We start from the raw sequence: 14,329 nt of genomic DNA, 5'->3' as shown, positions 1-14,329 counted from the left end.
TTTCGCTCTAATTAATAATAAAGTCATCTTTAACCAGCTGGGTATTTAATGCAAAATGCAAAGGGAATGATTTTGAAGACGTCCCTGAGATTTAGTTCACTAGTGTTGTAATCCATTCTTTTTATAGTTTATGCTTTCATCTTAGTGAGGACTACGCAATGTAGTAACATAAAGCTATATCAAAAGTCCTTATACACTTTCAAAAAGTTTTCAAAAAGCTTTATTCACTGGCATACAAACTATGCGGACAGTTACCCTCGTCAAGACTATTTACAACGTAAACATGGGATGAAATTGCTTAGCTGCTTAGTTACTGAAGGAGAACATCCCCTTTCCTGTTTATAACCTTACATAACGTGTGGCTCGGACTACCCGTGTATTATAGGTGTGCCATCCTTGCGTTTTGCTTTCGACAGCGAACAGTGTTATGACAGGGTCTTCTGGAAGGTCTGAGACCCCAGGTCTTCACTTTGAACTTGTGTAATGCCTGTGAGGGAGGTCTTATCTCACTGGCGCTCAGATTACAGATGGTGTGAGACAGCGCCGTCACATAATCTGAGGCCTAAAACAGTTCATCTTTAGCTCCCGTGGCTGAATATCGTCAGTTGCATGTCACTAACACATGACATAAACATCATGCTTCTGGGTTTTTCTAGTTTGATGCCCCAAGCACTGCGTGGTTTTAGGATTCAGTTTATATTGCACAATCGTTTTGAAGCACCTTTTAACAGCAATCAAGCAGCTACATCCAGGTTGTGTTAAGGTGATACGTAGTGGCAAGTTACCAATTAAACGTGCTCAGACTATAAAGGTTTACCTGGTCCAAATGCTGTTCAATTGTGACCTCATTGCTCTGTTATGCACTTACTCTTAATGCTATGCTTATAAAGCTAAACTTGGTTAATATTATAATATAATATTAAACTTGGTTATATTATAGTTGTTGTTAAACCCCGGAGAGGTCTGTGTGAGAGACACTCACATAGTTTTACTGGATCACAAATTTGAAATACATATATACATATATACATATACCACTCCCAGTATTGGGGAACACTTGCATACTCATCCTCAGCTGAGACTGAGGAAGGACATGCAACCTGCTTGGTCACCACCACCCCTCCACTGCTGGTGGCTGCCCGTGTCACTCAAGTTCAAATCCGCTGAGCCCTGAGGACTTGATTGGATCAGCCCAGCATGTGGGGCCGCTCAGTGGCTTCTGGAAAAATGTATTTTAAAAAGTCACAGGCCTGGGGAGGTGGATTCCCCACTACGGGGAGTTTTATTCCCTGATCTCAGCTGGTGTCACAAGGCCTCTCTTTGGACCTGGGAGTTTCTTGGGTTTTTACCCAGAACAAGGTCATCGCTCTGTGCACTCCACAGCCTGGCCAGACTGCTGGATCAAAGACAAATAGCTTAGCCGTTGCTCTTATAAAATTACACTCCTTAAATCCTGTTCTTTTGTTGCCAAGGCACTAAAATCACGAGACTGATTACATAACAGAAGGCAAGAATCTGAACTAAGATGGAACCCTATATTATCTCTCCAAAATAATGCAGAACTTGCATACAACTTATATATTCTATATCCGTGGATGTGTAACATAGGACTGCCAGAGGCTTAATACAATGGTTAACTGTTGGACGATGGTGTTTTGACCCTAGGTTTATTTTTTTTGAAGATCCCTGCTGAGACTGCAAGCATACAGGCGAGGATGAGGGCTGCACTACTGTGCCTGGCTCTCCTGGTGTCCCTGGGTGTCCTACAGGCGGCCCCTGAGAAACACCCAGTTGCTCTTTCCGAGGACGCCCTGAAAGGTGGGCATTCTCTGCCAGCAAGTTAATCGCTCAAGGAAGAAAATATTATATACAGACTATACTTTAAGTTAACAAGGCCGAGATATTGAAAAATAATCATTGCGTATAAACTGCAGCTCCGTTGCCGTGTGCCTGTGAGTTATATGAGGTATGACTTCTCATAGGACAACCTGACAAAAATTCTGTCTCACTTTCTCATAGACTTGTGTTCAGCTAACATCAAATCAGACAAACACTACGACAATACACGTATATGTAGGTTTACAGGGAGGTGTGAATATGTGTGTGTGGATGAACATGAATTACTCTAAATTAGAAATGGTTTTGGATCTCTGTGGGAGGGGACAGTGACCTCACCGGTGTGCTCCCCCTCTCCCTCAGAGCTGTCCCAGGAAGGGGAGAGGTATGTAGGGGAAGAGATGAAGAGGGCCCTGATGGGGGTGAAGCAGATGAAGGAGCTCATGGAGAGGAACGGGGAGAAGCACGAGCATCTGATGAAGACTCTGATGCACAGCGGCGAGAAGAAGAAGGTCCTGCGAGCCTCCGAGACACGGCACACCAACGAGCCGACATTAGCATTAGCCACAGGTCCACCACTCTGCCACATATAAGCACAGCTCTAAGCCACAGGTCTACTGCTACACCTCACACCAGAAAACACAGCCCTAGCCACAGACCTATTGCTCCACCACACACCCTTGGTGATTCATTCTGAGCATTTCAGAATGTCTGTCATCACATTTTCAAAATATAGGGCAAACCCAGCTGACAACTAACACTCATTAAAAGCACTTGAACAAAACACCTTATCTAGTATGTAAATCACTTTCTTTACTCGCGTCTATTATGATGGACACACCCCTACATGGACACTGTAGACCCGGGGTTCCAAAGGGGAGGGGCTTTTATCCATTATGTAAATCATTTTCTTTACTCGCGTCTATTATGATGGACACGCCCCTACATGGACACTGTAGACCTGTTGTTCCAAAGGGGAGGGGCTTTTATCTAGTATGTAAATCATTTTCTTTACTCGCGTCTATTATGATGGACACGCCCCTACATGGACACTGTAGACCCGGGGTTCCAAAGGGGAGGGGCTTTTATCCATTATGTAAATCATTGTCTTTTCTCCCGTGCCCCCAGGGGGCCCAGGAGCTGGCCCAGGAGGTGGAGCAGAAGCTGGGAGAGGCGGAGCAGCACTGCCAGCAGTCCCTGAAGGCTTCCTGGGAGGAGTGCCGCCCATGCCTGGAGGAGGCCTGCAAGACCTTCTACACCTCCACCTGCCGGCGCGGCTTCTCCTCTTTCTCCGACAAGGTCTGTTCTTCAGTGGGGTGGCCCCCCATCTCCCTGCGTGTGTCTCTGTGACCTGCAGACAGTCGTACCGCAGATATTTAACGCAACTAGATATTCAGTTCTCTGCGCTAGGTATTGAAAGGGCTGCCTTTGCCATTGTTGACAGTGCAAGCGTTCTGATTTGATGGCTCGTTATGAACATTCTCCAAGGGGCGGGGCGAAAAAAAAAAACTCAGAGGGCACCAGAATTTCTTGTTACAAACCAGAATGTTCTGGGCAGGCAGGAACAAAGGAGAAGAATACCTGGTCTTTATGAGTATCTGTGGTCACACTATTTAGAGTCCCTTATAAAACCACTCCAGTTACGATGAGTCCAACACACAGCGCAGTAGCTAACCTTTACCAACCTCCTCCTGCCAGGTGGAGCAGTTCTTCCGCAGAATGGCGTCGCGGGGAAGCCAGGACCTCCTCATGAGCCAGAGCCCCGACAGTCCGGACAGGCAGGTGCAGCAGGTGGAGGACTCCTTCAACGAGCTTCTGCACAAGGTCAACGACGTTTACACCAAGAGCGTGGTGCTGGTCGTGAAGATGCAGCAGGAGTTCGACCAGGCTTTCCGGGAGATCTTTGCTCCAGAGACCAAGGCAGACGGTGGGAGGCCTCGCCCCTCCTCCGCGGAGGACACCGACTCCAGCTTCTTCCAGGGCATCGGGCTGGATGACGTGCTGGACTCCTTCTTCGACTTCGGCAAGACGGTGTTCCAGGAGTTCAGCTCCGTGGTCACGCAGGTCTTCGACGACATCCACGAGTCTATTAAGGAATCGAAGGTGGAAAAGGGTAAGCCAGGTTAAGCTTTTTACTGTAAAATTTAATGCAAGAATAGGTAGTGGCTTCCCTTAGGTCCTAAGTTGTCTAGTCAGGTTGCACAAGTTAACTTATGGTAGGGCTTGAATAGTGTTACGCTCACAGTCACTGGTCTGGGAGTGTTGTTAGCCTGGTTTGACACTATTTCTCATTTAACTTGAATGCTTACATTTCTGTTCTTTTGTGCCGGAAGTCGCTCTGGATAAGAGTGTCTGCTACATGAATGTAATTTAATGTAATATAATGTAATAATATGGAATAAGTGTAATAAACCTTTTTATTTTAATCTTACTCAAGCTTTTACATTGGACTGAAATGTTCTCGGTGTTACTTAGCGGTGTTTCGTTAAGAGTGAAGGCTTGTAAACATCTAACTTATACTTCCCAACGTTCATTCATGCGTTAGAGAAGGAGCAGTTCCCTCGTGTGCTGCCGTCACAGAGCAGGAAGTTGTGCAGAGATCTGCGCAGACAGACGTCCGAATGCTGGCAGCTGAGCAGCCAGTGTGATTCCTGCAAAGGAACTCTGCTGGAAGGTACGTAATGCTTAGAGGACATCACTGCAGTCTGTGTGATATACAATATGGCCCCTTAGAGGATGCTGACCGATTGCTTGTTTCCAGTCTGCTTGAGTGCAAAATCAATATTTGTAATGTACATGACTTTGTAATGCTCTAGAGACATGTCTTCGTACCCCAGATATATTTCCCAAGTCACCTCGTCTCAGATATGTCTCCTAAGTGCTTTGTCTCAAATATATCTCCTCAATGCTGTTTCAGATATATCTCCCCAGTTCTGTTTCTCAGATAAACCGTATCTTATGCTGCAGTGCTTCTCCACCCTTCCCTGTCTCATACATTTCTCACTCTACCACTGCATCTCCATCTTTCTCTACTGTGTCTCATACATTTCTCACTGTACCACCGTGCCTCCACCTTTCCCTGTCTCACACAGTTCTCACCTTTTCTCCTGCAGACTGCCCCAGCGTGAGGGAGCTGCAGGTGGAGCTGAACGAGGTCTCCCAGCTCCTCCAGACCTCCAGCCAGCAGTACGAGGAGGTGCTGCAGATCGTGCAGCGCCACACGGAGGACACCGTCACCTGGCTCAGCAACATGGCCAGCAACTTCGGCTGGGTGGCCGAGGTGGCCATCAACAGCACGGCGGAGCCAGAGATCATCTTCAACATCTCCGCCGTGAGCTACTCTTCCTCACAGCTACGAGATCAGAGATCATGAGATCTGTGCAAATACAGGCAGTAATGATGATGAGGATAATAATGGACTGTTTTGAATTATAAATATAAGTATATACAGTACCAGTCAAACGTTTGGACACACCTACTCACGGGGTTTTTCTTTATTTTTACCATTTCGCACATTTCAGAATAACAGTGATCAAAACTATGAAATAACACAAATGGAATTATGCAGTGACCAAGAAAGTGTTAAACAAAGTTATCTCATACTTAAGATTCTTCAAAGTAGCCAAAAATATTTTTTGTTTTGGAAGGAAATTCATACATAGGCATCAACATAACTATATTTGTCTAAGAAACAAATTTCAAGCATTTAAGCATGAGTCTTCAGATCAAAATGTCTTGTTTCTCAGTATCTTATTCAGGTGCATCCAAACTTTTTACTGGTACTGTTTATGTGATGATGATGATGATGATGATGATTATGATGATGGTGGTGATGACGATGGTGGTGATGATGATGATGATGATGATGATGATGATGATGGTGATGATGGTGATGATGATGGTGGTGGTGGTGGCGGTGGCGGTGGCGGTGGTGGCGGTGGTGGTGATGATGATGATGATGATGATGATGGTGGTGACGATGATGGTGATGATGATGATGATGATAGTGACATTTGAAATAATGATCAGGATTATAATGAATGCTTGGTTGCCCCGTTCCCAGGTGCTGCCCCACGCAGTGGAGGGGTACGACGGCTCTGCAGCAGACAGCAAGGTGGAGGTGAACATCCTGGACTCTCCCAGGATGACCCTGAACGTACCTGCCGAGCTGGAGGTGGAGGACCCCGCCTTCGTCCAGTACGTGGCTCAGGAGGCCCTGGGCAGGTACAAGCTGCTGCTCAGGTGAGTGGCCTTAAAGGTGATCTCAGATACACAAAAGTAAGGGCCCATTGTAAATGCACTGCCCTCTTGCCAGGTGTGCGATGTCATGGTAAAACATGTCTGGTTCATATGCACCATGAGCTCTGAGCCTGTCGGATATCCCTTGTTATGGTCTGTATAATTCTGCGGTGGAAAGGCGTGTCTGTGGATATCTACCTGCACACCTGCAGAACCTATTATGAGTACCTGCAGAAACTTTACATGGGCATCTGCAGGTACAATACCTGCACACCCACAGAAACTGTGACTGTAGACTGCACCCACCTCTCTGTCTGGGCAAATGTGGAAATGTGGGTGTGGCTCATAAGCATTTTCTCCTCTCTGTCTACAGGCAGGATGACCCTTAAAGAGACGTCTGCAGGAGCATACCAGCCTGTTTATGAGACGAATCTGCCTGCATCAATGTGTTACTGGGCTGACGTAAAATTAATTCTAATCTGATCGTTAGACATTGTGAATTAAATGTGTATATTTTTACCAAGTTCATGGTGTGCTTGATAGAACTGACAATATTTAATACTTAAGAAAGTAAATGGAAAGCTAACCCTCTCATTACCTCTTGTTCACTTGCTCTTATTTTACTAATTGAACTGTAACTGTAACTGAACTTTAAACTTTGTTGTAATATAAACATTTGCAAAGATGTTGGTGACAATTCCAATAATTTATTTGAGGCAATGCAGTTCTGTCGTTATTTCCTGGTGTTTTAATTAAATTGTTTATTAAATCCAGGTCATTCTGGGGTTCACATTTCTTTTCCCTTATCAACTGAATAAAACCTTAGACACTCATTCCCTTAAAGGAGAACAACACGATAGCAAAATTATCGCAAGCCAAGGCAGAAGTTCAAACAGTGCAAGTTACTCAAAAAGGTACCACTAGAGGGCGCCATATTACAATTATATTATGGCGCACAGTCGTATGACGGTAATGTTACGCCTCTCTAGACATAAGTATGTTTATGAGTAATTAAAGTAAGCTGCTGTCACTGATAAACCAAGAAACAAACTTCAGCTATAGCACTGACCAAGCCCTGTCTGTGAGCATCCACTCGAGCGTTAACAAAACCATTACCTTGGATAACATCCTAATGCGGCAAGACGTCATGCTTTCCCTACGTAGCCTACAGTGCATATCATGCATGATGCTGTAGTTACACTATACGATACCACTGTAATATCCCATGCAAACTACATCTAAAGTAAAATAAAGATCAGAGTACAGAGGTTTAATTTTTTAAAATTAAATACGCACATATAACTCAGATGTTTGTTGTTTTCCAAAAAGTTGTCATAAATGAACAGTTCCAGATAAAAGCTTCATTTTTGACACTGTATTAAATGAGGAGGTATTACTTTGGCAACTTTAACCTGTAATATGGAATGATTATTGCATCCTGTGAGGTGAGAGGTAACTGACCATTCCGTGTTGTGAGACCGTAGGACCACGAACAGAGATATTCTGTGCTATGCATCATCTCATTTGTTAAAGTCAGCCAACGTTTTTACAACAATACAATAATTATAAAATTGACCTACTGTTAGTGTACTGCTAATTCAACCACTGCTTTCAATAGTTACCTTGGTTATCATTTTTTTAAAAATCTGGCAAACCATTTGATTTGTCTGAGTAAACTTTGCCTTGGCTGTCAGCTGGCTTGCACATGGCCTTGAGGATTTGTGAGCGCCATGCGGCCAGTACACTGGGTTGTCGTAGCAATTCTGTCCCGCATTTCCTGCTAACCTTGTTTCCGCGGGTCGTCGCTATGATAGATTATTCAGGAATGCTATAACCGCGCTCCTAAAGTAAACCCAATAAGGCAACACGATATCCGCAGCGGGCTGTCAGGTTGCATCCGTTGATGACAATTTTCATCTGCCATCCTTTCGAAACCCAGACAGACGCGTATGTTCGTCACGACTTTCCCTTTTCTAAGTGTGTGTGTGTGTGTGTGTGTGTGTTGTCAGAGAGTAGCCTACACGGATTGCATTGATACATTGACATCACTGCTGTGTAGCCTATACATGAATTAAAACAGGCTACAAAACCAACTTCCTCAAAAATTAAAATTAACACTAATTAACTAAGAAGTCTGCTAAGAACTCGGTAGTCTTGTGCCCCCCCGCCCCCGCACTGTAACAACGGAAGTAGTCAAGTCTTTCAAATACAATTACTCCATCTCCATATCTTTAACAGCCTCAAAAATACCCTCGTATGAACACGGCTGCAACCTATAACTAATCAGGCTATTTACAGGTTTGAGCAAAATTCAAAATTATACAAATATAGTCAAATAAAGTCAAGTATAGTCAAATAAAGCCTATTATTTCTTTCGTATGTAAATTCTCTTCACCAGCGTATAACAACAAGCAGAAACGTCATTTAATCCCTTTAGTTGGCTGTTCTTATTCGAGGCCTCTCAATGTACGCTTGGATGTAAGTGGGCAGCGGCAAGTAAAATGAGCCTGTTAATATATACTATATTCTCAGTGACAAAAAAATCAAACTAAATATCGAATTCCCTTATAATCTTGAGAATACAACCTTATAAAAGTAAAACGAAACATTGCAAGGAACTGAAAAAGGCTGATAGTTGTTGTAGTGGTAGTTTTAGCGCCCAGTGAAGCGCAACACGAACAAATGTAAACATTTTCACAGCGCCGTGTGATGGCGCTCTTCCCATGGAAAAGTTCGTGTGGGGCTGGATTCTACGTCATGTTTCGAATCGGCCGAGTGGTGGGGAAAAAAATCGAATATGATGTAAAGTTCTCGTCACACGATGTCACGTCAGAGTACATCACAAATGTCAGTGTGAATCACTCAGTAGAAAACAATGAAATTCCCAGAATACAGTCCATCATAATAAAATAATATAAAACGAATTATTAAATAAGTAAATAACTTGTATTTAATAATAATAACTTGCATTTGTCATGTAGACATCAGCCAACTGAAAGCAAATTAGTATATATTCTATATTCTATAAGCCATTACGTATTAAAAAATCACTCCTGTATCACTCTACGGTTACAATTACAAACAAACCAATGGATCTTAAAAATGACAATCAAATGTTTTATTGTCTTGTATTTGTTAACAATTATTAAGAGAACGCTGAGGGAAAAAAAAACTCATTAATTTTGCTTTTGGAGTCTCAACTTTTAAGTCAGCTTACTAAATTGTATTCGAAGAGTTTGTGTTTCCGAATATCATATTTGCATATTTGTGCAAATCTGTGCATATTTGTAATGGTAACACAAACAGGAGAACATAGGGATAGGGTGAGTAATGCTTTAGCAAAGATTTTATATTCCCAAAATATCATGTTTGCAGCGTATGTATGACTTTTGCATTTTTCTCGATGTCAGACTTCAGCAACATCAAATGTGTTAGGGTACTCAGTCTATTGGGTTTTGCAAATGGAAAACCCATTTGGAAGCAAAGAGTACACGCGGAGGGTACGTTTTAAGGTGCCATGGCACGTGTTCCTCTGTTATGCGACACAAATTGCGAACTGGAACTACCAGGCGCACAGACTTGATCCTTGCCGAAACGCCTCCGGGTGCTGGCGCGTTTCAGAACCGCCCGAGTGGACAGCTCCATCACGCAGCACCATTCCCGTTGACAGCGCCGATCTATTATGGAGCCATGAACGTGTGGTACTTAAAAGTCAAAGCGGACCACGCATCTCCTGTATCCAAACCATTTAGATGTGGGTGCACTCAGTTTCATAATAAAATATTCACAAAGTGAGTAAATCGAGGTGCACTGAAGCCGCCCACGAGAAATGACCCCAGCTGGCCGCAACGTCTTAGGCGAGGCACTCACTTCTCGCGTTCCTCTATTGTCTGGAAATGATGTTTTGACTTCCATATGAGGCGTATGACTCTGACTAGTTCATCGATGAGAAAGGAACCGCGCGAGCATATTCCGGGAGGAAGGGTTGATGACGTCTGTACCACTCTTAATGCGACTTATTGAAAAAAGGCAAGTCACTGGATCCATGGATAAAATCCGCGAGAATCCGAGCGTAGAACCGAGCTTTTCGGATAACGATATGTAGACAAATGTAGGCGCTCATTTCAAGAAGCTGTGTTTGTACAGAAATCTATTAATTTCGTTTTTGTAAATAAAAAGATTAGAGTTTGGACGCGCTTGGGGGTACATTGGAAACGGCGCCTAAGCAAGTGTTGTGAAAGAAGATTTGATCCCATACTAAGTGTCAGCCTCACCCGGACCGCATCCAGCACCTTGTTCTACCTGCTCTATAATAGGTACGTGACAATTCCCCGATCTTTTCGACAGACATACAATTAATTCAGGAATTTAGTGTGAGAAATATTACTATAACAACCGAAGTACGTCGCGCATCTTAGCAAGCGGATATATTTTTAATTCAGTTGAAGCCACAGCGTTTGCAGGGCATTCCTGAAACTTTTTAACAGGGTCTAGCGAGCGTGCAGTTACAATTTCACTACATAGAACTCTGTTTGATTATCATTGTTACGTGGCTGTTTGTTGATGTATCTTTAAAAGCATACACTGCAAGCTAAACACGTTTGTTCTATATTTCATGGAATAAAGCACGAGGTTCTGGGTTTGTCTGAGACGCCGCCAATATATTTGCTATAGCCTACATTATAAACGCCATATGTATGAGAATGAATAATGTGGAATTTAGAGAGTTTCAGAAATGTAACTTTTTTGTTATTTCTTTCGCAGAATGACAATGTCTAGAAAAACGACTTTAGCATTGTTCGTCTATGGAATCATTATGCACTGCGCCTACTCTTCACCCATTGGACTTGATTACCCCAGACTTAGGTACGTAAAGGCAGATTCGTTTCTCTGAATAGAGTGCTGATTTGAGTGTTTTTGATCTCAGTAGGAAAACCATTTTTGCTGATGCGCAAGGCAAGAAGGATGTTTAACTAAACTATACATATGTGCCACAGCAACACAAGATGATATATAAAATGAAGAAATGTGCAAAGGTTAGATCTAATTTTACATACATATACAAGATCTTGTCAAAGATATAAAAATGGGGAAAGTCACGCTTTTATTTCCAAATTAACATTTTATGTCTTTGCAATGCGATTGATTTGCACTGATACCGCAAATTAAGTAGAAGATTGGTTTTAGAAACATGCCATTAGTTATATCTGATGACGAAGAGAAAATGTGTAGATCCAGAGCTACAGACAGGAATGCGCAGATCCAGAACTACAGACAGGAACGCGCAGATTCAGAACTACAGACAGGAACGCGCACATCCTGACCTACTGACAGGAATGCGCAGATCCAGAGCTGCAGACAGGAACGCGCAGATCCAGAACTACAGACAGCGCAGATTCAGAATTCCCTCTATTGAAAAGCTGTGGAGGACGACCCCCGGGGTAGTGATGGGATGGCGTCATAGCTGAGGCGTGGGGCAAAGCTAATGGCTACGAAAACACTAAATTAGAAGACCCCGCAGTGTCAGGTCTTATTATTTACATCATGGGGCAGTAACCTATATATCCATATATTCATGTATCTGCTTGTTTTTTCACAGAATGTCCAATGTGTTAAATACTTAAGCGCCAATGGTAACGAGAGGTAGCCTACTAATTAGAAATAAATTGTATTAGTAAAGCAGAGTAAGTTTTCGCAGCGATCACCTGAGGGACTGTCCTTGTCAGGGATGCAGATTATACTAGCTGTATGAGGACAGTGAGGAAGCTGGTGCCTCTGGCCATTCACTGTGTTAATGGATGCAAGTTGGTTTCAAATATTGGAACATTTTTTTTATACTCTTTTCGTTCTGTCTCCCTTTTTTCTAGCATGCGTTTTAACCTTGGTCTATTAAAGTAAGATACAAGTCTAAAGCATTTCTTTTTTTACTTACACGTATTAAACATGTATACCATGCCAACATAATCATATATTACAGACAATAAAAAGCTATCCATAATGAATTTTTATCATTACAGAATTGTTGACCTAGGACACAAAAAGCTTTACACCGATTTCTAATTTCAGACTTGAAAACGAGGTCTTTGACGAGGACGGAAACTTGTTCACGGACCTGGCTTTTGATGGAGATGAGATTGCTATTCGGAGTCCTCCTCTGTTTGACAACGTGTATACGCTATATTACCCGGCGGAAAAGAGGTGATCGATTACACACACACAAGATATTAATTCCTGTGATCTCCTTTCATCTGTTATTTCATTTTAATCGTGCTTTGTTCATCAATGTATTTAAAAAGTGTTTGTGTTATTTAATTAATTCATCTGTGTGGGACATGGAAAGCACCCCTCCTCTTTCAGAATATAAGGCAACAAATAAATAAATAAAGACTTAGACGCTCTGTTATAAAAGACGAAATACTTTCGAATTATAAGATAAGATATAATTTAGAAAGTGAATAAGATATAATTTAGAAAGTGAAACTGGTTAGTAAAAGAGTAAATAGCTGTAAGTGTATGTTTGGGTGTGTGTGTGTGTCTGTGTGTGAGTGAGAGAGAGAGAGAGAGAGAGAGAGAATATCGCCAATACGGCAACGAGCAAGTCAAAGGAATTTGTTAAAAAGGCGGAGATTCTATCAATATGACCCATATCTAGATCTTACAGGGCAAATGACGCTCTATATTTGGCATTGTATCGCCCTAGAACGAAAAAACAAGCAGATGGAATATTTAATACAGCCCACGGGGAAGGGTTTGGTCAGTTTCTGCATTCTCTGATGGCAAAGCGCTCGGGGTAAGGACGCTTCTTTTAAGATCCTCTTGGTTGCTGTTTTGATTTGGTAATTGTGAGTTTGTGTGTGTCGTAACGTTGCCCTATGAGTTTCATTTTACCACACCCCCTCCCCCCAGTGGCCATGAAACATTTTTGTTGCTTTGTCTGTGCGCTGGTACGTGAGGGCGCGTTAATAAATAATATCTTTCAAATATAAGTACAAAAGTAAAAGATGTAGAAATATGTGATGGAAACGAAGTTATTTTGCCAACCTGCGACCTTGATAACGGTTCAAGAAACAGTACTCAGAACCCTCTTGCCTGAATGCATATATTTTTGTATGTGAATAATTTATGTTAGTAGAAGGTTATTGTCGTTTAAAAAAGACGTTTGAAAATACGTCCCTTAAGTGCACCCAATGAGGTCTTTACGAAGACAGGGTGTTCAGTGGTCGATGTTATTGCATTGTATTAAAAGAGAAAGTGCGCACAAAAGTTGCGCGTTTTAGACAGATGAGATGCACGAAGCTGTTGACGCAGACAAGGGCGGACCGATAATGCCATTTTTTCCTCCTTTTTTTGCAGTGACAGCAGCGATATGGAAGAAGACTCAGAACCCTTATCCAAACGGCACTCTGACGGAATTTTCACAGACAGCTACAGCCGGTACCGAAAACAAATGGCTGTGAAGAAATATCTGGCTGCAGTCCTGGGAAGAAGGTACCGACAGAGAATTAAAAACAAGGGTCGCCGATTCTCATACTTGTAGCTTTTCTAAAGCAGATAGCCTCGTCTGTTTCAGCCCTAAGATCAAACCATTCTGAGCAGTGGATCTCGCCTGTGTTCTTTAAACATGTATTTATGTATGAAGTAAAGCCATTAAAATGAATATTTTAATAATATTATTGTTTTTCTTTTTGTACAAAAGCACTTGAGACCGCACAGATATACTTTGTGGACCAGTCTTGTAGTTACAACTATATTGCTATATATGTATCATTAAAAAAGGAGGAAAAAGAATTCATGCAGCTTTAACCTTGTTCGCCTGAGATCCTTTTAAATTCCTACACATACGCATAAAATGAGTAGATTCTGGAAAAAAAACAGACAATCAAAGTGTTTGTTACACCCAATAAAGGCCCTTAAGACTTATCTTTTCACCACACTCTAAAATTAACCCCACACAGACTGCCTCTCTCACAGGTGGGGGGTGATTTTGAGGCTGTTCTGGGGAGTTGAAACCATTGCTCTCAGATTTTGGTGGGGGCTGTAGTTCCTTCTGTGTTCTGTCCAGCTCCACCATTATACCTTTAACTCCACATGTACCATTCACTCTCCATTACCTCCTGAATTGTCTGTTGCAAGCACATATAGCTATTTTAATGTGTAGTTATTTTATGTGTTATACATCATAAAAATGTACATCTGTGTAAGAGACATATCTTCTGAATTTTCTGATCAGCCTGAGCCCAGCCTTTTGAGGTAC

The 14,329-nt window shown here is 42.4% G+C and overlaps 2 protein-coding genes across 3 annotated transcripts; both read left to right on the top strand.

Moving 5' to 3' along the window:
- The first annotated feature begins 1,648 nt into the window (after nucleotides 1-1,648).
- Nucleotides 1,649-6,464, top strand: LOC118771516 (clusterin-like protein 1). The gene is made up of 8 exons (XM_036519522.1): nucleotides 1,649-1,818; nucleotides 2,200-2,348; nucleotides 2,965-3,135; nucleotides 3,535-3,949; nucleotides 4,382-4,510; nucleotides 4,950-5,167; nucleotides 5,900-6,078; nucleotides 6,449-6,464. Exons 1-8 carry the CDS (start codon nucleotides 1,716-1,718, stop codon nucleotides 6,462-6,464), a joined length of 1,380 nt encoding a protein of 459 aa, XP_036375415.1. The 5' UTR covers nucleotides 1,649-1,715.
- A 3,259-nt stretch (nucleotides 6,465-9,723) lies between these two features.
- Nucleotides 9,724-13,714, top strand: LOC118771156 (glucagon family neuropeptides-like). Of its 2 annotated transcripts, XM_036519051.1 has the most exons (5): nucleotides 9,724-10,391; nucleotides 10,840-10,941; nucleotides 12,142-12,273; nucleotides 12,776-12,865; nucleotides 13,429-13,714. In XM_036519051.1, exons 2-5 carry the CDS (start codon nucleotides 10,841-10,843, stop codon nucleotides 13,610-13,612), a joined length of 507 nt encoding a protein of 168 aa, XP_036374944.1. In that variant the 5' UTR covers nucleotides 9,724-10,391; nucleotide 10,840; the 3' UTR covers nucleotides 13,613-13,714. The 2 variants fall into 2 exon arrangements, with proteins under 2 accessions (XP_036374944.1, XP_036374945.1); XM_036519052.1 differs by lacking the exon at nucleotides 12,776-12,865.
- The last annotated feature ends 615 nt before the right edge of the window (nucleotides 13,715-14,329 follow it).

This window comes from Megalops cyprinoides, chromosome 24 (genome assembly GCF_013368585.1).
Source record: "Megalops cyprinoides isolate fMegCyp1 chromosome 24, fMegCyp1.pri, whole genome shotgun sequence".
Classification (NCBI taxonomy): domain Eukaryota; kingdom Metazoa; phylum Chordata; class Actinopteri; order Elopiformes; family Megalopidae; genus Megalops; species Megalops cyprinoides.
This window is presented reverse-complemented; position numbering and strand designations above follow the sequence as displayed.

Coding starts and splice junctions, on each gene's coding strand:
- LOC118771516 (XM_036519522.1), top strand. CDS start 1,716: ATGAGGGCTGCACTACTGTGCCTGGCTCTCCTGGTGTCCCTGGGTGTC. Junction 2,349..2,964: donor ACAGCGGCGAGAAGAAGAAG/GTCCTGCGAGCC, acceptor CCGTGCCCCCAG/GGGGCCCAGGAGCTGGCCCA. Junction 3,136..3,534: donor TCTCCTCTTTCTCCGACAAG/GTCTGTTCTTCA, acceptor TCCTCCTGCCAG/GTGGAGCAGTTCTTCCGCAG.
- LOC118771156 (XM_036519051.1), top strand. CDS start 10,841: ATGACAATGTCTAGAAAAACGACTTTAGCATTGTTCGTCTATGGAATC. Junction 10,942..12,141: donor CTTGATTACCCCAGACTTAG/GTACGTAAAGGC, acceptor TTCTAATTTCAG/ACTTGAAAACGAGGTCTTTG. Junction 12,274..12,775: donor TATTACCCGGCGGAAAAGAG/GTGATCGATTAC, acceptor GTATCGCCCTAG/AACGAAAAAACAAGCAGATG.